A 22,129-nucleotide genomic window follows, 5' to 3' on the forward strand; every position below is an offset into this window, starting at 1 on the left:
AGAACCACTGTACAGGAAAAGAACCAGATGAGCTTTTTCGGCCAGCCCAGTATTTGCTAGAGTTGTAACTGAATGTTTACCAGGAGATTCCATTTGAAAACCGCGATGTTAATAATTCCATGTGTGCGAGCAAATGCCTAATGTGTATGACATGGTGTCTTTTCCTTCAAACGATTTTCCAAGAGCTAAGATAAAACAGCCAAAAATGCCGTTGAGTTCTTGAGTAATTAAGTGCATAGTAACACTCCTAGCGACAAAGTTACGGTGAGGGCTAAGGCGTTTTACATACGTACATGTGTGTGCGCACATATTTCATGTGGACACATTTCTCTCTGCCTCGCCTGACCAGCGTGGCCAGGCGAAGAAGGTGCCCCGCAGCGTGGCCTCTCTTCGGGGCCGACGGGGCACAGCCAGCTGCTCCGGCAGCCCCAGCTGGCCCGTGCCACCCTCTCACCCGCCTGCCTTGCCTCTCGCTGGCCGGCCTAAGGGCGATCTTCCAAGATGGAGGAGGGTCGGATCTCCAGCGAGGATAAATGCGTATTTTCTTGCTTCTCTGCTAAGTTCTCCAAGAAGAAAATCCATTAGAAGCCTCTGGGCCAACCACTCGAAGATCCGTCATGACTCACCCACAGATACGTGCCTTTTCCTTTTCCCTCACGGGGTATTTTTAAACGGCCAAACTTTCCCTTTCGCTCACTGGGGCTCCAGAACGGTGACGCCCCCGAGTCTCGAGAGCAGTGGAATTACAAGCTGTTGTGTGTGGAAAGAGGCACAGAGCTGGGGCCCGGCACCCGTTTTCGTCCACCCACCGGGAGCTCGGCTCACTGCCTGCGTGCAAGGACTCCGCACACGATCCGTTTCACAAGGCAGTCGCTGGGCGCCCGCTGGGCCCTTTCCGAGATGTCAGGCCTTCGCGGATGTTAATCGTCCTTGCTTTGCATTCAGAAACCTCTTCCCACCTCCTCTCCCGTGGCTGCTGCCAAGTTACAGATGCTTTTCATACAAGATGCTTCTGTTTCCAAGCATCAGTACCGCCGGCAGCCAGGTGCTTCCCTTAGTTGAGCCTTAACAGCGAAATGCCAGGCACGTGGTCCGCGCAGCAGAATGAAGACCCACGTGTGATCACTTTAAAATATGTCCACAAATTCTTTGCTGCAACTTGGGGACTTAATTCCCGTCCCTTGAGCTTGGGTCGAACTTAGTAACTCGTTTCCAATGAACAGAATGTGGGGAAACCGCATTGGGACTCTGAGGGCAGATACAAAACACCACAGCATCCATCCCTCTTGGCTCACCTGTTGTCCGGGGGCAGCTGGCATTCAAGCAACCCTGAGGAGAAGCCCTTGGGGTGAGGCTCCCGCAGAGAGCCATGCAGGTGAACCTTGTTGGAAGCAGGTCCCGCAGCACCTGCCGACGCCCTGACTGTGTCTCCGTTGAGAACCGGAGCCAGAGCTGCAGGCTAAAGCCACTTCCAGACGTCTGTTTCCTTCTGGGGAAATGTTACACAGCAATAGGCAACGCACTTGCATGCCCCTGTCTCATCCTCAAACTAGGTCCTTACAACTTTGGTGCATAGGCTCTGTAGCCGAATGCTAGACAAAGCATCAGGCTCTGGCCCAGCTGCTGCCTTTCCCACCCTGGAGAACTGGGCTGGTCCACCAAGGAGAAAAGGGTGAGTGCCCCTCACCTTCCTTCCCACGAGTTCCAGAGCGTGGCATTTAAAGGCCAGCGGGGTCCCTGCGTCCTTTAGGCCCCGGCCTGTGCCCTCTTCATTCTCCAGCGTTCCACGTGCCTCCAAGCGGCAGGTGCACACCGGAGGACAGGCAGCCCGGTGGCAGAAGTTGGGGGTTCCCGTGAGGAGGCTCATTCCTTGGACCTAGGATGCATACATCAATCACCCTGGGAGGGAGCAGGACGAGGGGCAAGGGTCAATCCCCCTCACCTATTTTCCTGTCAAGTATCTGAGGCCCCCAGGGTGTGCATTTCCACTGTTCCTGCCTGTTCCTGAAGCCTCTGGAGGCCTCCGGGACTCCTCTGGGCTCAGCTGTGGCTGTTTCCTCAGGCACTATGCCCTCTGGCACCAACCATTGTCCCCCATATAAGACCAAAGAAGACAGCTTTATAAAGGCTCAGTGTCTGCCACCTGTGAACCCTAAGGATTCACTTCCCTGTGACTAATAGTGGCAAATGGATTCCGGCTGGGAGGTCTCTGGTGCCTAGGGGGACGTTGGAGCCTCACCAAACTGCGTAGCCCCTGCAGGGGAGTGCCTGGGCTCCTCCGCCTGTCACCTGGACAGCACGAGCAGGTGAAGGCTGGTCTTGGTGGAAGTCACCCTTTCTGGTGTCTCTCTTGACTGTTTAACCTCCTCGATGGTCCTCTCCAATGTGGCTAAGTGGCTTTGATGCCTCCCAGGCACCGCGTCCCTGACCCCCCATCCTGCGGTGATTAGCAACATGCCCTCCACTGTGTGCACCACGCTGCGCTGCGGGCTGGACGGTGGCCTCCAGAAAGTATCAAGTCGTAATGCCTGGAACCTGTGGACCTCACGTGCTGCCAGGTTTCACAGGGGTGATTGTGTTAAGGATCTCAAGATGCAGAGATTATCCCAGATTACCCAGGTGGGCCCTAAATGCCATCTCGGTGTGCTCATCAGAGACGCAGACGGACCTCAGCCACACAGGAGGCACAGATTGCAGTCATGCGCCCTGAGGACCACCTGGGGCCACCGGGGCCACCAGATCCCAGAAGAGGAGAGGGATGGCTTCTGCCCGAGTCTCTGGGGGGGGAATATGACTGTTGACACATTGATCTAAGTCCCATGAAACTGAATTTGGACTTCTGATCCCCAGAAGTATGAGAATGAAGTTCTGTTGCTTTAAGCTACCATGCTTGTGGTGGTCTGTTGCAGCAGCCACAGGAAACTAGCAAGCCTGCCCTGAAAACATGACAAGTTGGTCCTTCTGGCAGTCCTGAGCCCTTTCAATAAATAGTGCGGTGTCACAGAACGCGCTGGGCGGTGAGGAGAGGTGGGGCCACACCACAAAGGGTGCTCCAGGTTCCCAAGATACTGGGCAAAGGAGAGCCTTGAAGCCGGGGAGGGACTCGACCTGGTTCTCAGTAGGAAGCCCACTGGCTCCGAAGGGCTGATAAGCAGGTAAGCGTCGAAGCTATTTTTAGGGGGCTGTGGCTGTCCAGGTTGGTGGTGTGGAGCAGGCAGAGGGCAGGACAGTGGAGAGAAATGGGCAGACCTGAGGATTCACTCAGGAGAAAAAGTGCCTGTGTTGGGCTACAGATTGATTGGGTTTGGGGGCAGGTAGAGGGATGTGCCGACTTTATGGTGGGCACTGCGTCTTCAGATGGGGGAGCAACCAGGGAAAACCCGGCCTCACAAAGCTCCTGGCCTGGTGGGAGTAGCCGGGAGCCCATGGCTGATATTCTAGGGCTGTGCGCAAAGGGAGTGTATGCTCACCCCTCCAACCGCACACACACAGCCAGTCCCCCCAGCCAGCCCCCACACACCCACAGCCCCTCACACCCAGCACCCCACACACCCACAGCCCCCCCCACACAGCACCCCACACACCCACAGCCTCCCCCCAGCACCCCACACACCCACAGCCCCCCACACACCCAGCCCCCCACACACCCACAGCCCCCCACACAGCACCCCACACACCCACAGCCCCCACACAGCACCCCACACACCCACAGCCCCCCACACACACAGCACCCCACACACAACACCCCACACACCCACAGCCCCACACACACCCAGCACCCCACACACCCACAGCCCCCCCACAGCACCCCCCACACCCACAGCCCCCCACACACCCAGCCCCCACTCTTGACTGTTGTCCTGGGAAAGGAACAGCAGAAGAGGGGACTCCCTTGTCCCCTGCCCCTGGGCCCCTCTGTGAGACCAGGGTGGGGGTGCAGAGTATAAGCTCAACACTTGCCATCCCAGCTCAGGGAAGGAAAACAAAAAGATACTCTGGATCTTAACACACTGATTGAACTTGGGAAGCTTAAGGTGAAGGTTCTGAAGGCTTCAAGGTTTAAAAAGGACACTTCCTCTCTGTTTTACTGTCCTGACCTGAATGAAACCAGCAGTATTTCTCCTGGGGATAAGACCCAGAATGCTTTTTGAATCCTGGGAAGGGCCAAGAAGAGGCCATTTCTTTTCTTTTGTTTTTAAGAGTTTATTTATTTATTTTTTAGAGAGGATAAGAGAGGGAGAAAGAGAAGGAGAGAAACATCAATGTGTGGTTGCCTCTTGCACGCCCCCTACTGGGGACCTGGCCTGCAACCCAGGCATGTTGCCCTAGACCGGGTATCGAACCAGCGACCCTTTGGTTCGCAGGCTGGCCCTCAACCACCAAGCCACACCAGCTAGGGCAGAAGCAGCCATTTCTTGATTGCCTGAGTCCAAGCTGCATGCCAGCTGCTCTCCTCTGCCCCGCCTTCCTCGTCAACTGGGCCCCGTGCACCCAGGGAAGGGCCCAGGGCCCTGACTGTGGGACTACGCAGTGAGGCCTCCTGGGCAGGGGGTGGGTGACTCAGGCCGCCTCCTGTGTGTGTGGGTAAGGAGGCACTTTGATCTGAATGGACATCCTTAGTATTCAGCCCGACCCCACTGGATGCTGTGGCAACAGGGCCCTGTGGGCTCTGGTGTCAGAGACCTGGGCTCTGGTCACAGCTCTGCGACTCCTTGTTGCGGAAACGGATCCAAGTTCCCTTATGTCTCTGAAACTCAGGGTCAGCGTCATTAGAATGGAGAGGAAAACGTGGTTCTTAAAGACATGGCATGCTGTGGACCCGCTGCAAATGGAGTCCCGCGTGAGTGTCCTGAGAAGGCTGATGGCCTCCCCAGGGAGCCCCTGTGCGGGGAGCCCCTCTGCGTGCCTCAGGGATGAGGCCTGAGTGCACGTCTAGAGCCTAAGACTGCTGAGCATTAGCTTGGGTGCCTGGCTTCTGATCCCAGCCATCCTCCAGCCGTCCGCGTGGCCTTGTTCCTATTGGCGGCCAGCTCTGAGCCCATTTTCTCGTGGCAAATGTGTGTGACTGTCCCCACTTACCCCTGTGTGGCTGTACCAGTGGGACAGTAATGGACGTGAAGGAATCCTAGCGTACACAGTGCTGTCTGTACCCCGGGAGGAAACCCCTTCACCTGGAATTGGGGTGGCTAAGGCATCGGAAGTGTGGGACGTGCGGGAGGGGGAGGCGATCAGAAATCGGCCCCCATGTGTGTGCCTGGGAAGGAGGCAGAAAGTAGATCAATCTGTGTGCGCGCCTCCTGCCACCCAGCACTGCAATCTGCCCGAGCATCCTCGCTGCCATCTGTCAGCAGCTCGGGAATACAAGGCCTCGTTCTGCACTGCTCCTTGTGTTTACATCTGGTTGGCAGGAGCCAGGTGGGGGGCGGGGGGGGGGGGTGAGTGTTTCAGAGCGGGTGCTAGCAGCAGGCGTGATAATCCTTAAAAACAGCACTTTGTACTTAGCCTTTGCTTCTCATATTTACATTTTAAAAATACGTCTGGAGCACATCCAATCTGCCCAGAATCTGACCTATTATTCAAATCCCACTTTAAGTCTGAGAGTAGACATTAGGCTCATTTCACAGATGAAGCTCACAGAGTGGAGTGGGACTTCTTGGTGGCAAGGGATAGGACCCAAGACTCGAACCTGGCTGAAGAATAAAAGGGGAGCTTACTGGCTCACATACCGAGAAGTCCCGAGGTGGAGCTGGGTCCACTGAAAGCATCCCTTAGGGCTCACGTGATCTCCACAGGGTGGAGCAGCTTTTCCTCTGTGGGCTTCACCCACGGACTTCCTGTACGCTAGATCCCACCTCCACCCTGTGAAAAGGTGCCTCTTTCCCACTGGTCCCAGCAAAATAACTTGTCTCAGTGCCCAGCCCTCACCCAATCCCTATACGGTCAGGCGTTTGGAAGGCTCTGATTGGTCAGGTCTGGATCATAAACAAAGCCCTACAACTGGGGCTGGGTTGGTCCTGGAGACGCAAGGACTAAGAATAGGATGGCATGGTCTTGCAAGAGGCTCATCAGATACCTTTGGAGAAGCCTGTCAACACCACCGACCATCCCCCAGAGACCAGGGTTGAGTGGCCTGCCCATCGTCACATGGGGGTCTTAAACTGGCTGGTTTCAAAGGCTTTGCTACCCTTGCTGTTCAGAGCAGCAACCCTCAGTTCCAGCCACACACCTGAATCGGGGCGGGAAAGGGGCAGAACGGGGGGGGGGGGGGGGGGGAAGAGGGGCTCCGGGGGTGGGGCCGGGGCCTCAGTGTTTCCTGAAACTCCCCAGGTGACTGTACTGTGCAAAGTCGAGAACCCGTGGATTAGGGGTCTCTTCCCCCCACTGTAAGCTGTAAGGTACTCAACATTACAAGCGTGGTCACTGTCACCGAAGGGCTCGGAACCCACAGTCCAGGTGAGTCTGGGGGATGGGGAGCCTGGGAGAGCCAGGAGGTGGCTGTGTGCAGCTGGCCCTGAAGCTGAAGTGGGCGGTTTCCAGGCAGAGGCCGGGCTTCTTGTTGGAGTTGGGGGGGCATGCTGGCCTCCTTGCCGCCCTGAGCATCCCTAGCTAAAGCCTATACATTACCTTAGCAATTGACTCCTTGGCGAGGCACACTTCAGGTGAGGGAGAAACCTCGCGGTCCCCAGAGAGGGGTGCTCCGCCCTGGTTTGCTCTGGGCTGCAGGCTGGAAACGGGCTTGCATGGGAAAGTACCTGGCAACCAGGCTGCTCCTCGGGTTCCAGGCCACCAGCATCACCTGTCCCTTTTCCATGACAAAGGGAAAAGATTCAAAACGTAGCTACTGAGGAACCTGCTTCTCCACCTGGAGTCAGCCACAGGTCATGGAAAGGAGCCACGGGCCCCCTGGCCACCGCAACCCCAACCAGGTGTGTACCCCCTCTTCCTTACCCATCCTTCCTCCTCACCTGCTTCTCTGTAACTGCCAGAACCATGGCCATGGCGGGAGGGAACCAACGTCGTGGCTTTATGTGGTGGAGCAAGCTGAGGCTCCCCGAGGCTCTGGGACTCGCCAGAGGGCACACGGGAATGAGCACCTGGCACTGAGCCCTGAGTCCTCAGCCAAAGCCCTTGTTCTTTGCCAGCCTGACACTGGCAAATCCCTAACGTTGCACAGATGTGCTCCTCTCTCTTCCGCCCCACACCCAGTATTTTAGAACATTTTGCTTCACTCACTGGGTCACCTTCAGGGTGCCGCCTGTTGCTGTGACGTGATCCAAACCCCAAGAGCCTCCGCCTCACGTGCGCCCCACTCAGGGCTTCCGCCCGAGTTGCGTCTCCTTCCCCATCGACAGTGTCACCAACTTCACTCTGGGTCTCAGCAAGATCCTTTATTTACCTCCTGTTCCCCAGCCGCGTCACGTGAGCGCAGGTGCCGCAGGAGCACCTGCGTGGGTTGTTGGCTTTGTAAACGTAGAGCAGGCGGTACGTATAGAAATCATGCACCTCGGTGACTCCTGAACAAATACTTAATGAATAAAAAACTTCAGGCGCTTTTGAAACGTCTGCCCTTCCCTGTATTCTAACCACCGAAAAATACATCCGGCAGAAATTTTACTCAACTGCAGACATGTGTGTCACTAACAAGTGTGTTTCTTTGCACACTTGCTAGTAACTGCCCAGTGCACTTCAGACCATGTTTGCTTCTGACGGTTAAGCTGCTGGCTTCTGCTCGGGACACGCTGGCCCCGCACACGCGACCCGCCTGTGCTCCGCATCACGGGACGGCCACTTCGATCTGACGCCGCCACACGCACTATTCAAACCAGCGTCTGCAGCGGGGCTGGAGGCCGCCCGTCCACCCGTCGGCCAGAAGGAAGCTGCTTCTAGACTTAGAGCCTCAAACTGGCCGTGCCCTTCCTGGACACGAAAGGCCGCCCCGGGACTCCGGGTGCTTCCCGTTTTAGGTCTTCCCAGTGTCCTCACTCACACGTTCGCCCAGGTGGCCATCGCTCAGCACACACCTTGTGCAGTGACAAGGACAGGGGGCTGACTCACTGTCTCTGAGTCTCTGAGTCCAGCATTTAGACATTTATGTACAGACAAATAAATGGAAAATCATAGGCAATGGAACTCCAAACAAAACAGAGTTTGGTCACATCTACGATTCCAGTTTCGCCAGAGAAAGGCTTTCCAGAGCGTCACTGGGTGAGGGAAGTCTTACCCTGCCCGGCTCCAGGGGGCCGGCCTGGTGGTGTCCAAGTTCATCATCAAGGCGGCTGACACGGGGAGTGGTCCCGGCCCGGCGTGGCAGTAGGGCTTCTGTAGGCAGTGACGTGAGTGAGGCGTGAGTCCTGCGGCTGACCCGTGGGAGCCCTGGCTGGGCCCTCGAGGACACCAGCCTCAGCTCTGAAGGAAAGCAGTGTCCCAGGAAAGCCTCCAGTCCCAGCAGCCGACGGTACTCTGCCACGGGAGACCTGACAGGGTTTGGGGTGGGGCGAGCAGATGGTGACGTGTCCCCAGGCCGTGACCCTGGGCACTGCTGCTGATCGCGTCCACCCTGCCCATGAAGCCGGCCAGGCACAGGGACTGCAGACGCCCCCTACCTGGGGGCTGCGGGTCCCCGGGGGACTGTGACAGCGGTGGAGGCTGAGTTCTCTGTGCTCAGTGTACGGTGTTTTGTCCTTGTTTCTTCCTTTTAGGTGCCCACAGGAGGCTGCACGCTGTCACACTCAGACAGACAACTGCTTGGTTACTCTACTTCAGAGGAATGATAAACCACGTAGCCACGGGACACAGACGACAGCGGCACCGAGCCTCTGGCCACAGAGCAAAGTAATGCGCCAGCAGGCAGAAAGGAATCGCAGAAGCAAATGAATGGGAGGAAAAAAATCTAAGGAAATACAGGCTGGAAATTTCCCACTAATGATAACCAAAGGAAAGAGGGACCCAACACGGTAGAAAATCCCAAATAAGAGCTTTCTGTGGAGGCAGGTTTCTGAGCATGGCAAGGTGATGCGGCGGGCGCTGGGCTGCACCACAGTCTGCGCAGGCGGAGCCGGGGCCACTCGCAGAGCCCCCGCGGGAACTGGTCTCACCGGCCTGGAGCAAAGATGAAATCCAGGGCCTGCCGTTCGGCCGCGGCAACGTTTGGATGCCACAGGTCCACCATGAAAACCACCCGTGGGCCATCCTCCGCTGCACCTGGGGTGGGGGCGAGAGAGAACAGGTTCAAACAGCCCCAGGGCTAGAGCCCACGCAGCGCCCTCGCCCACCTGGTTAGCTTCGGGCATCACCGGAAGATGTCCTCCTCTCTGATCAGAAATTCGATCAAGGACTCCTAGGGTTCTGAGCAGAGTGCATAAGGAACGAGGCAGAGGGCGGGGGATGTGTGGCAGGAGCATGGGGTGTTTGGGGCGGCAGAGCTATTCCGTGTGACTAGGTCGTGGTGCGTGCATGTCCTTATACATCTGTCAAAACCCAGAGTGTACCACACAGAGTGGACCCCATATAAACGACTGACTTTAGGTAACAACACCGTGTCAATATTAGCTTGTCAATGACACAAATGTGCCACACTAATGCAAGATGTTATTAAAAGGGGAAACTGTTTACGGGGAGGGGATGTGGTGTGGACTTTCTGCTCAATTTTTCTGTAAACTTAAAACTGTCTTAAAATAAAGTTCATGGTTAAAAAGTGGCCATAGGGAAGGCAGACACTCACCACCGTGGAACGCCGTGTGGAGGAAGGAGTCATCGAAGAGAAGACAGCGGCCTTCTGCCCAGCACTGGGGCTCCCCGCCCACCACGAGCTCACAGCCACTCGGAGTTTTCAGGCCTTGGGGACGGAAGCAGAGAAGACAGCGTGAAGGCAGGTGGGATCAGGCACGGAGGAAGTGGGGGGTGGCTGCTCTGGGGGGAGGCCTCAACTTCCAGTCTTCACCCCCCCCCCAGGGGGACCCTGTTTAGAGTGAGAGGGAGTTCGACAGGCTAGGCACCTGGATCCCTATTCCTTGGAAAAACTTACTCCTCCACTGGCTTAATCCAGCCATTTTCAACCTTTTTCATCTCATGGAACACACAAACTAATTACTAAAAATCTGCCACACACCAAAAAATATATTTTTGCTGATCTGACAATAAAATAGGTATAATTTTGATTTGTTCCCACCGATTGTGGATAGTGTGTTGGCTGCTGTCACTTTTTAAATTTGACAGTCTAAGGGAAAAGAGGTCAGTGCCCCGAGTAACACATGCAGGCACCACATGATTTAAAAATTCGTGCGGCTCACCAGCTGGAAATCGCCGGCTTCAGCTTTCAGGGTCGGGGACTCTTCCGATTAAAGCCAGGAGCCGAGGCCAGCCTACACCTCCAAGACTCCTGAAGCCCCCCTAGCACACCCCTGGAAACTGAGGGAGCCAGGTCCAGAACCCTGCCTTTCAATAATCCTGTTACCTGCGTCCCACCTCCAGGCCTGTCTCAGGCGACACTGAAGATGCAGAGGCTCACGCAGTGCCCTCCCCTTTGGGTTCCAACCCTCCAATCCAGTTCCAGGCCCGGGGACGGCACGTTCCTGACCTGAGTTTCCCTGGCCACATGCAGGGGAACTGGAGGCCACCCCGAGGAAAATGCCTGAGCCCCAAGGGGACGTAGAACGGCACCTTCATGAGGAGCCACATGCTCAGAACGCTAGTGGGGCGTGTCACACTGGGTGGACGGGTGAGAGCTCTTGCAGGGGCCCCAGGGGCAGTGGGAAGGACAGAGGCCCTGTGATCGGACCGCTGGCCCTGACTTGCAGCCGCTGTGGGACTCCGGGCCAGCACCGAACCTCTTTGAGCCATGGCCTCCTCATCTGTGAAGGGTGACGTGCCCGCCGTCCTTGCCACCAATAACTGAAGACTCGCTGTGAGCAGGCTTATGTCACATAACCACTTTACAGACATCACTTCCCTTGCTTTGCAGGCGGAGCGACCGAGGCACAGAGAGGTACCTGGCCTGCTGGCTGTCACTTTAGTCCTGGCAGGAGCTGGGATTTGAATCCAAACCCCTCTGGCTCCAAAGAACAGGCTCTTAGGACACTGGACACCATGATGTAATGCCAGTGATTCCGTTAGCAGCACAGGTAGTGAAAGGATTGTTGACTTTCCTGCAGGGAATACAAGTTTCCACCCCAACGGGACATTTCACTGGGTCGGCTGAGACTGTGCACTCTCGCTCTGAAACCACGATCACCCGCCGGTGTTAACAGCAGCTGGGGGTAGGGGCTAGGGCTACAAAGGGGTTCAGCTGCTGCTCGCTGCACAGACGAAGAGGGCCCCATCAGCTATGCCCCGCTTTCAAAGGTGCCCTCCCTGGTGGGCATGGGGAGAAGGCCTTGAGGGACAGCTGTTCTCTGCAGGGACAGTCTACCCGGGGGTCAGAAAAGCTCCCCTTTCTCTGGGACACTACGCGATTGGCTGCCACACACCACAGTACAACAGAAAAATGGCCTGGCTTGCCCGCCCCTGCCTCCTTTCCCCTGCCTCCCCCCTTCTGCTCCTGTCTTCCAGTGGCCCACCACCTGCCCACAAACCAGTTTAGTTGGCCGAAGTCATCGCTACTCCCCCAGAGAATTCGGGTGGCTCCTGGGGACAAAGACAGGCCCCACACATGGCCGCGGTCTGTCCCATACACCCAGGCCCCTCTCTGGCTTAGGGTTTGCTGCTCGGTCCCCCCAGCCACTGCAGGAGGCGCGGGAAGGGTGGAGAAAAGACTGGCTGCCAGCAGCCCCACTTCAGGAGGCTGGCGGCTGGCACTCAGGGTGGCCAAGGCAAACACGAGCTGGTCTGCTGGTACCAGGTAGCTCCACGGCCCGGAAATCCAGCATACACGTGAAGGGGGAATGAGAGGCGAACTGTGCTCATTTGGTGAGACTTTGCACACGCTCCTGCACTTCAACCTACCCTTTCGCGAGGGCTGGCCACTGAGGGAGGCCCTGCCTCCCCAGGGACCCCTGCCTGGCAATCGTCAGAGGCTGCTTCCTGGAGCTTTGGGGCAGTACGGTCGGGACGTCTCGGCCCCTTGCACCATGCCGGGTGGTGGCTGGGCTGGACTGTCCTGTGGTTCTGCAGGGAACTGAGACCAAGTGACACCACCTCTAAAGGTAGCTCAGAACAGGGCTCAGCAAATGTGTGCCCCATGAGCAGTACCTGGAGGGACAGGGCTATCAGTCACAACTCAGACAGAAGGCAGAAAAGGAGGACAAGGGCTGGCGTTTCAAGAGCACCGTCCTGGAACCACAGGCACCTCCTCCACCTTCAGCCTGAAAGCTGGCAGAGGTGTGGCCACCAGGCACGCACTGGGCTTGCTCTGCTCCTCACCTCCTTCTCTGGACCCCTCTCTGTCAACACACAAGGTCACGTGAATTGAACACACCTTTATTTCCTTCCAGGGTGGGGCTCGGCTGGAGAGAAGGGAACAGTGAGCAAAGCCAACCACGGAGCATGCCCCGGCCACGGGGACTAGCCACACTCCAGGGGGACGTCTTCCAAGGTGTCCTGCTGTCCAGGGACACGACGTGGCCCACTTTCCTGGGGGCCAGTAGGTAGCTGGCTGAGAGGCACTGACAGGTCATAAAGAGGGCCTGTGTGGGTGTGACTTACACACCCAAGTCGACTGCACGGATGCACAAAGGCATTAATGCACAGGAGGCAAACCTTACCTCCAGCCCTTCTGACTCCGTGCGCCTGCCTGGAGTTCTGCCACAACCATCCTCAGATGTTGCTCCCTATGTTGTTTTGTAGTTTTTAGAAAACATACAAGGAAACCCTTTATTTAAAAAACAAACAACCCCCCTGCTCAGCATTGCTCCCCATTGCCCAGAGCCTTAAGACGGAAGCCTGATGGGGGGCCTCGGTGGTTTGCTCCCACCCGGCCTCTCCAACCTCAGTCTCCACCACTGGACGCCCCAGGAGGCCCAGACACGGCTCGCCCAACTTCCAAAGGGAGGCCTTCTCTCTAGCTCTGCCCTGGTGGTCCCAGTGACCCTTTAAGGTCAGAGTGCGTGCCCTGAGCTGCCCACCTTCAGCCCTCTCATCCTCTGACCTCAGAGCATGCCCTGGCGCCTCGCACCACAATTTCACTGCTTACATCCATCATGCGATCATATCACCCCCTGGGTTAGTTGGAGCCGCTGTTACCCGACCGCTGTCCACCTGCCACCTGCTCCGCAGACAGGACTTCTAACCCTCCAACCAGCCCTCCAGGGAGGGGTCACTGCCTCCACTGGGGAGAGGAGCAGTCCGCCGCTCAGAGAGGTTCAGGGCCGTGCCCGAGGCTGCTCAGCACAAGGGACTAACAGGCCTGAGTCCAGGTGTGTTTGCTTCCAGAGTCTGTCCACTTCCTACTGCTCCCGAGGGCAGAGCCCGGGTCTTGTGGATTCTTTATTACACTGTCCAACATGGTGTTTGATCTGCAAAGCTACTAGCAATTGTTTATTGAATGCTGCCACGTGCTGGGCACCATGCCAAGTGGCCGCCAAAGACAGTACTTTATTTAAGCCTCTAAGGGTCCTGTGAGATAACTGCTACCTTCCCATTAGACAGATGAGCAAACTGAGGCCCAGAGACACTCAGTTACGTGCCCAAAGTGACCCAGCTGACCACGAAGCCAGGCCACCTGCTCCAGAGCTTCGACCCTGACCTGCCCTTCCGCTCAAACACTCATGGTGTCAACTGCCCAAATCTCATCCCTTTTGCCATTTAAAGCAGTGAAGCCCCAGATTGAAACTGAACTTTATTCAGGATCCCCAGAGCGAGAACAGGAGGAGCAGAGGGCTCTGGGTGAAGCAGGGTCAAACCCAGGCCCCCCCAGGCAGCCCCAAGGCTGCTTTGCAGAACTGGTTAGGGGCCCCTGCTCCGGCCCACAGGGGCTCATCGGGGGATCCTTCCCTCTGCCCTGATACCGCAGCCGCACCACCAACTTCCCAGACCCGAGCCTCGCTGAGGCCCCTGGCACCCTCCCCTAGTCTGGGATGCCGACCATGGCACCTTCGTCCTGGTAACCACGCCTCTGTCCAACTCGCCAGGGATGAAGGCAGCATTCTGGGAACTCATATCCCCATTTACCATGCTGTCTTCAAGCCTGCTTTGATTAAGTGCTCCCTCTCTGTCACGCTCCGTGTGAACAAATGCTTTGCAACACCCGTTCTCTGTAAAAGATGATCTTTTCCCGCCACGTTCCAAACGACGAAACTCAGGCTCAGAGAGGCCCAGCGACCTGCCCCCGGTCACACCGCTAGCCCGTGGTGGGGCCCGAGTGCACTCACGGGCAGTCTGACCCACACTGCTCTCAACACCACCTCGGCAACTGGGCACGCTCCACCCCGTCCCGAGAATCTGGGAAAGTCGCCGCCAAGCATCACCTCTCCCTGCACATTCAGAAGGCACTTGGCCTCCTGATGTCACCTCGAACCTGGAGACCACTGTAACAGCCTTCAGCTCTGCAGCTCCCTGCCCCCCACAGCGGCCGCTCGCCATACGTGGCCACTGAGAGTTTAACTTGGAGTAAAACTGAGGTGCACCCACAGGTGCACTACTCACACGCCAAGCACGCAACAGCCCCGGGGGCGGGTGGTACCACGTCAGTGCGCACGGGGACCACTTCTGCCACTGCGGAAAGCTCCTTTGGGCACAGCCTCTGTCAGAAACGAGGTTCCTACTGCTCGGCAGGGTCTTTTCTGACCCCGTCCCTGCCGTCAAAACGGCCGACAGGTTCTGACGGCATCCATGTGTGATGGAAGTGCAGTGAGGAGTGTGAAGGAAGCAGGCTCTGCCTACTGAGCCGGCACCTGGATTCCCGACAGCCAGGCCAACTCTCCCTGGGAGGGCGCATGTCAGGAGACCCCGGTCCCAAGACATACCTAAGTGGCATCGGATGCGGATGTTGGTGGGCCCGTAGTGCTCTGTTATCACTGTCCCAGGGCTCAGCACGGAGATGCACGCGTTCCCAAACACATTGTTCCCGATACAGGTCCGCAGGCTTCCGAGCAAGCGGTACGTCCGTGGGCACTTCCTGCAGTTCCTGGGGACGCAAACCCCCTGATTGACCAAGTAAAAGGTGACCCACTCCCCGCTGGGGGTGCTGTTCATTTTCCAGCCCTGCGGCAGGCTGCAGTTTGAGAAAGCTTTGTACAGGGCCTCAAACTCGCACAGCACGGTCTGGAAGTTCCGCTCCAGCAGCTCCACGTCATGCTTCTGGGCATCCCGGGAGAAGTAGGGCGTGGTGGGCAGGTCGGGCAGGAAGAAGACCTCGGGCTTCTGGATGGAGGGCCGGCTGTTGAGGTAGCGGCCCTGCTCGCGGATGCCCTTGTGGATGCGGCCCATGCCGGACCAGGAGTAGCGCTTGGCGTACTCCTGCAGGTTGTGGTAGAGTTTCTGGTTGAGGCCCTCATTGTGAGTGCAGCGCACGCACTGGGGGGACTGGCAGTACACGTACCCGTTCTGCAGCCCGTTGGCGTCGGCGCCCTGCATGAGGGAGTTGACGGAGACGTAGGGCCGGGGCTGCTCCCGGCCCACGTGGTAACAGTACCACACGAACAGGACCAGCAGGCCGGCCACGGTGACGACGGCGGTGGTGTCGCAGTCCCTCACGGACTGGATGCCCGTGGCAATGCAGTCTCGCAGGCCATCCAGTGACCAGCTCCAGGCCACCAGCCACTCGAGCGACATCTTGGGGCAGTTGTTGTTGAGGGCGTGATACAAGGTCAGACAGTCAGTCCTCTGGGGTCCCAAGGGCGCCCACACTGTGCAGGTTAGCGCGGGGCAGCTGGGGCAGGGGGAGGCATGGCTGCCCCGGTTCCTCGGGTCCGGCCAGGGGCGGCATTGACAAAGGACGAGGCCGCCCGTGCCCACCGCTCCTCTCCGGGCAAGTCACAGTGGGGAGAGTGGGAGGAGCTGCTTTATGTCACATTAGTGAGCAGTGCTGGTCCCTGTGGAATGACTCTCTAGGAAGTTCAGACCTGGGATGAGAAAAAAACCCAACAAACAGCATGAATCTTTTTACACCTGGAAAAGTCCTCAGCTGAAACATAAAGTCACAGATCATTCTGTAAGGTCCTTGCTGACAGGGACCACACTTCTCAATCTTGTGTATTCTCCCCCCATTTTACCGCCACCCCCATTTCCCAAGACCAGCAGCATTTCATCGGCATCGAGCACTCTCTGATAATTACCGCAACCCCACCCATATTCTCACCCTTAGGAGGCACTACAGTTCCCACTTCACAGACACTGGAGGCTCAGAGAGGTCCCCTCACTCCCCCAAGTTCATGCAGCCCGGACAGGGACACAAACCCCATCTGCCCTCAAAGTGGTATCTATCCACTTGGCTATACTCTTTCGTAGTAGGCATGTAATAAATGCTTATTCTCCTTCAATCTGTGTGCCTTTTAGGAGACACAGATTCAAAAGCACTTTAAAAATGGCACAGGGACTTTAAAACCGCAGGTTCTCCATTGTACTGTCCGTTTTCATAGCACTCCATCATTCTTATTCTCTCTTGCCCTTCTGACGTGGGTCAGGCTTAAGTCAAACTGGAAAAGGAAGTGGGCCCTCTGTGGTCACAGCCATGGCAGACACAGGGCGATTTCTGTCTGCCCACTAGGGAGACAACTCACTCGGCCTCGCCCACAAGGTTGTGGAAGTGACACCATGAGACAGAATGGAAATAAGAGCCCTCTCAGGTGTCCGGCTGGCTCCAAACCAGGCAAAAGGGGCTGCACCGCGCACTTCGCTGACAGCTGGGGCCGCGGTCCAGCACCCTGATTAACCCAAAAGTTCGGTGTGAGCAGAGCCCCACTGGCAGGTTGCCTGTGTCTATAAACTTCCGCCACATCCCCCAGCTGAAACCCTCTGTCCATCCTGCTTTTTCTAATCTGATGACAACAGCCAGGTCTACGTTCTATTACAAGTCTCACACATTTTTCCCATGTAGCAGAGAGATTAAACACCCAAACTGGAGATGGGCTGGAGTATTAACCCCACCCCCAGCCAGGTTGCCTCCTCCCCCGAGTCTCAGGATGAGGGTGCTCCTTGCACTGACTGAAGGTGAACCACGGACTCTGTATGCGCTGGTGACTGCTACACCATGTGGCATCCTACCCCGATTAGCCAGCAAACCAAGGGCAGGGCCATCAGGGAGAGATATCTCAGGACTGAAAACTCCAACAGCCAAAGGTAGGTTCGGGACACTCTTCCTGTCACACATCTCAAGGGATGTTTTTCGGTCCCCAACTTGCAAAGCTGAAAACCGGAAGGGAAACCTCAGGTGATCATTAACTGCCTCTCTGCATCCTCCCAGCTTAGGCCGAATAAAGAATCACTCACTATCGTGTTTAGCAAGTCGGAAACACACATGCTGAATATTCATGCACGTTTCTTCTGTTTCTAGGAAAAATACAAGAGTGGGGAGGTTAGATGCTAAATTTTTTCTCACATGTTCTCAGCTCCTTCACAGATCTGGGAGAAGAGGGAAGGGCTGGGCCCCCCTGGATGGGAACAGACCCCTCTGGGCCCCGGGTTCTCTCCTCGTCCCACCATATGTAACTGGCAGCTGCTTCCTCTTGAGAAGCGAACAAAAATCTGAATGTAAGGTGAACGGTTTGCAAGCCACCTCCCCAAGAGAACCCCAGGTTTCCTGAACTTCAGTGTGAAACTGCCACCTGCGTACTAACAGGCGCTTGTTCTGAAAGGATCCCCCACCCCTCAACACTGAGCTGAACTCCGAACTGGAATTAAACTCCTCTTTCAGGAAGTGAGGCTTCCTTAAATGTTCTAAGAGCGACACGGTGATAATTTGACCAACACCTGTTAAGTGTTAGCTCTCATCAGCCCTGCTACTCAGTAGTTTTCAGCCCATCAAAACAAAGACAAGGAGGACAGGGTAGAGGGGGCAGGAATGGCCCCATGGAGCACCCTGCAGCTTACTCCCCGTCCTCCCTCCCCCGGGGAAGCGTCATTCTGTACAGTGACAGCCACCAGAGCTCCCTAGACCTGAGCTGTAAACAAAAGGCAACAAGAGATGCTGATGCCCTGAGCTCCAGGGTCAGACCCTGTTCAAAGACCAAAACCGGCACTGAGGGCTGAAGTTAGGACTTTTCAGACCTGTCAGTCACTTTTAGCCAAAATGCGCAAGCAGGCCCCTGAGCCCAGAGGCCAGTTAACGGCTCGCAGCTGAAACCTGACACTAAAAGCAGCCCTTACATTTTCAGTGTGATTGGCGGCTTATTAAACACTGCTTCCAACACGTGATCCTACTGCTCCCGGTGACAACCCCCCATCTCCCCACTGGGGAGGGCGTGGATGTCCCCAGCCCCAGCTCCTGTCTCAGGGACCGGAGTAACCTCCAGCTTCCTTCACGCATCTGTCATTTATCTGTTTCACTGCTGTCCTCATTAGGGATGGGGACATCTCACTGCAGTTCTGCACTTCAATAACATGCAGTCCCAGACCTTAAAGGTCAGTGGGCTTGGGGAATAAAGTCCAAATTCACAGCCAATGGTGAGCAAGTCCAATCCAATATAACTTGTTATACAACGAACACCCACCTGGGGGACAGACTAATGGCTCTAACCTGGTTTCATCCAGTCCACATTACCAGTCCGAGGGGCTGCCCGGTGCTTAGGAGTTTCTGGTCAGTCTCAGGGTGAGGCCAGGTCACCCCCAGGCAGCGCTGGGCAAGGTGTGTCATGCATGCCTCCCTCTCCACCCAGGGGCCAGGAGCTGCTCTAGGGCCAGCCCTCCCCCGTGGGGACCTGGAGACCTTTCCTCCTCACTTTCTTGGCCAGCTTTTTCAGCATGCACTCGCTCCGGAGTGGGGGGGAAAAGGGGAGGGCAGAGAATGGGTTAACACAGATGGTGATCACCAGGGGGTCAGGGGAGGAGGGGATGGGAAAAGAGGAAGGTGACTATTGACAGGAAAAGCAGACGACCAGCTAAAGAGTAGGGAACAACGAGGATTATGGTGCTTACTCAAGGGACAGGAGAAGAGGGTTACTACAGGAAATATGGGGAGTGGGTGACGCTCGCGCTGGGGGGAGGGAGACAGCAAGCCAGGAAAGGGATCAAGGAGGGTCATCGCGAAGCACTGGGACGGGGTGGGGGGTGGCGCATTAACACGAGGTAAGGGTCCGCGATGGGGCAGGGGTTAGGAGGAGGGTGATGCCCGGCCGGGGCCGCGAACACTGGCGAGGCGGTGGCGCTCAGCACGCAGCGAGCTCCGGGCGGCTGGGCCCCTTGGCCGGGCCGGGATGCGGGGCGCAGGCGGGCGCCGACGTCTTAGAGCATCCCCAGCGACCGCGCCGCGGGGCGTGGGGACCGCGGGCCTGCAGCCGCCCGGCACCCGCCTCCTCCTAGCGTAGCAGGGTCGGCCGGCTACGCCGCCGTCTCGCCTCGCAGCCCCCAGAGACGCCGCTTACCTGCGCCCCGGCGCGCGGGCGGCAGGGGCGACTCCTGGGGCCGGAGCGACGCCGCCACCCGAGGGCGCGGACGCGCGGACGCCCCCTGCCCGCGCCACGGAGCCACCGCCCGGCAGTTGCCCGGCCCACGCCGCGGGAGCCCGAGCTGGAGCGGAGGTAGTGCCCCGCCGTTGCCGACGCCGCGCTGCGCTCCGCGGGGCCGCGGGAACTACAACTCCCACAATGCCTTGCGCCGCCGGGCCGGTGTGGGCGGGGCGGGGCGGGGCGGGGCGGGGGTGGCCCGCTGCCTGGGACCCCGATTCCCAGCGCTGATCTTCGCTGGTCTTGAGCGGGGTCTGCGGAGGGCGGACTCGCGCCGCCCGCTCAAGTGGCTTTTGCTGGAGCTGCCGTGACCCTGCGCAGCAAGAGGCTCCGTCCGCCCAGTCCGAGTTCAGTAATTCATTCAGTTCGGCGTACCTTAATTCATTTGTTCCTCGTTTCTCTGCCCCTCTCTCTCCTCTCTGTCTCTCTCCTCTGCCCCTCTCTCTGGCTCTCTGAGTCTCTCCCTCCTACATTTCCTCCTTTCATTCTCTTTCACTTTCTTCTTTCCTCTCACTTCGTCCCGCCCTAACATCCTTCTTCCTTTATCGATTGATTCAGTATACACTCACAAGGCCTCTTGGGCACTGGGTATGAAACCGCAAATCACACAGCGTCCTTAGTCTCACGGAAAGCTCCTTTGCCCAGTGCGAATAAGGATAAGGCAACCTCTCTGTGCCTGGCCCTGTGCTCTGTGGGAGCGTTTCAGACAAGACCACAGCGGGCAGGGAGTCGCAGTCCAACCGGGAGTAGACAACGCCCAAGTAATCAGAGGTGGGAATCTACCATCTCTAGAAGAGAGAGAAAGGGACAGGGGAGAGTGTGCAACACGGGGACCTCACGAGGGCGTGGGGGCCTCTCTGAGGAAGTGATGTTTGAGCTAAGGCCTCTGGGAGAAAAAAATAAGCCAACAGCGGCCATCGGATGCGGGAAGTGCTCCAGTGGAACTTTGCATGGGCAGGTTCTGGGAGGACAGAGTGGGACAGCAACCCCTCGGTTCCAGTTCCACAAGCCACTTGTTGCTTTCCCAGAATCCACCTGGTCCCTGCCCTAAGAACCACCTCTATCGGGTTCCTGAATCTGCCTCGCTCCATCGCAGAACCCAATTTGCCATGTCCCAGAACCACCTCTACCATGTCCCAGAATCCACGGCCCGCCACTGTCCCAGATCCCACCTCTGTTGTGGCGCAGAATCCACACCTACTGTGGTCCAGAGTCTACCTGGACCATGACTTCATCCCTTTTCTCAACCCAAAGGGGGAAGAACTTCGTTTCTCTTTTATTCTACTGAAATAAGCCAAAATGCATACAATACATCGGGAAACCCCAAAATGTACCCAGATTTGCTCCAAGTGTGGGTAATCAACAGGCATCAGATTTAGAAACATTAAACAAACTCTTTTCACTGCCAGCCGCAGCGTGGTCGAGCCTGGGTAGGGTGGAGAAGGGGGCAGGGCATTGGTCCATCCCCCATTCAGAAAGTTGCTCTAATTCACACTTCTCCAAAGGTGCTCACACAGCCAGCCACAGCAACACACTGACAGGGAGGAAAAAGGAAAATATTCTTCATATAGTTATAAATGTGTGTTCTCCTGGACCACGCCATCTGTAGTACATTATGAATTAATATTGTCTGTAAATCCTGTAATTATCTTTGGCCACTGCAAATTATACTGCTCTGTGCTTCTTAAGAGTTCTCTATTTGTTCAGTGGCAACATTACCATGCACACATTTTGCTAACCTTGCTTGTCATTTCTTCCTCTGGGAGACCCTGGGAGGTGAGCCCCCCCTCCCAGAGGGGCTTTTGGGTGAGCGCTCCAGAGCAATGATCGCTGCGCTAATGGAGGAGTTGAGATAAGGGCCAAGTGCATCTAAATTGTCTGCCTCCAGCTTGGCTGCCACCCGGGCGCCCTCCCGCCCTCACTGTCTTCCCCCGGCAGTCGTTCCGACCCACTCCGAGGCTGAGGCAGCCTATCATTATGCCGTCTCCTACCCTCGAGGGGGCCACCTAGTTTCTTCCTCCTACAGATGGAGTCACTGGGGGTCCAGAGAAAACATGTCTTGCTCAATCAAACCCACAGCAAGTCAGTAGGCAAGTGCTGGGTTGCTGCATTAAAGAACCTGGTATAATCACTTCATAGAGCAATGTGGTAGTATTTGGTCTAACAACGCCAAGTGTGTATACCCTACACCGACTATTTCACTACTGTAAAGCTACCCTAGAGAAATTCTGGGGTAGATAAAAGCATAGTTATGTCTTCATTTTATATCATCCTGCACAGCTCACCCACAATGAAAAGAGGGGAGCTAGATGCATGTGTAAAAATATGGATACAGCTCCTCTAACCAAATAGTAAGACATGACAAAAGCAGTACGTAATACGTAGCTCTGTAGTTGCTGCGGATATGAATGCATGTAAGTGTATGTTTATCTTTATGTAAAAGCAGGAGAAAAGCTCTAGAAGAATACACTAGTATGCTCTCTTTTTTAACACTTAAAATATCGCAGTGTTGGCAGATGCCGAGGCTATTCTTCAGGAGGCACACCACCTCAGGAGTTGTCACTTCAGGAGAGAGGATGGAGAACTGGGCACAGTGG

At 56.6% G+C, this 22,129-nt stretch overlaps 1 protein-coding gene across 5 annotated transcripts; it reads right to left on the minus strand.

The window, feature by feature from the left end:
• Nucleotides 1–7,558: 7,558 nt before the first annotated feature.
• On the minus strand, nt 7,559–20,003 carry ASPHD2 (aspartate beta-hydroxylase domain containing 2). Of its 5 annotated transcripts, none has more exons than XR_008427400.2 (5): nt 19,452–19,667; nt 14,898–15,995; nt 9,722–9,835; nt 8,604–9,201; nt 7,559–8,474 (listed from the first exon to the last, which is right to left on the minus strand). XR_008427400.2 is itself a non-coding variant. In XM_053928928.2 (5 exons), exons 3-5 carry the CDS (start codon nt 15,703–15,705, stop codon nt 9,092–9,094), a joined length of 1,032 nt encoding a protein of 343 aa, XP_053784903.1. In that variant the 5' UTR covers nt 15,706–15,995; nt 17,362–17,421; nt 19,452–19,638; the 3' UTR covers nt 7,559–9,091. The 5 variants fall into 5 exon arrangements, 4 of the variants coding, with proteins under 4 accessions (XP_053784903.1, XP_045056962.2, XP_053784904.1 ...); XM_053928928.2 differs by adding an exon at nt 17,362–17,421 and having other exon boundaries at nt 7,559–9,201; nt 19,452–19,638; XM_045201027.2 differs by lacking the exon at nt 19,452–19,667 and adding an exon at nt 19,908–20,003 and having other exon boundaries at nt 7,559–9,201.
• Nucleotides 20,004–22,129: the final 2,126 nt, after the last annotated feature.

This window comes from Desmodus rotundus, chromosome 7 (assembly GCF_022682495.2).
Source record: "Desmodus rotundus isolate HL8 chromosome 7, HLdesRot8A.1, whole genome shotgun sequence".
Classification (NCBI taxonomy): domain Eukaryota; kingdom Metazoa; phylum Chordata; class Mammalia; order Chiroptera; family Phyllostomidae; genus Desmodus; species Desmodus rotundus.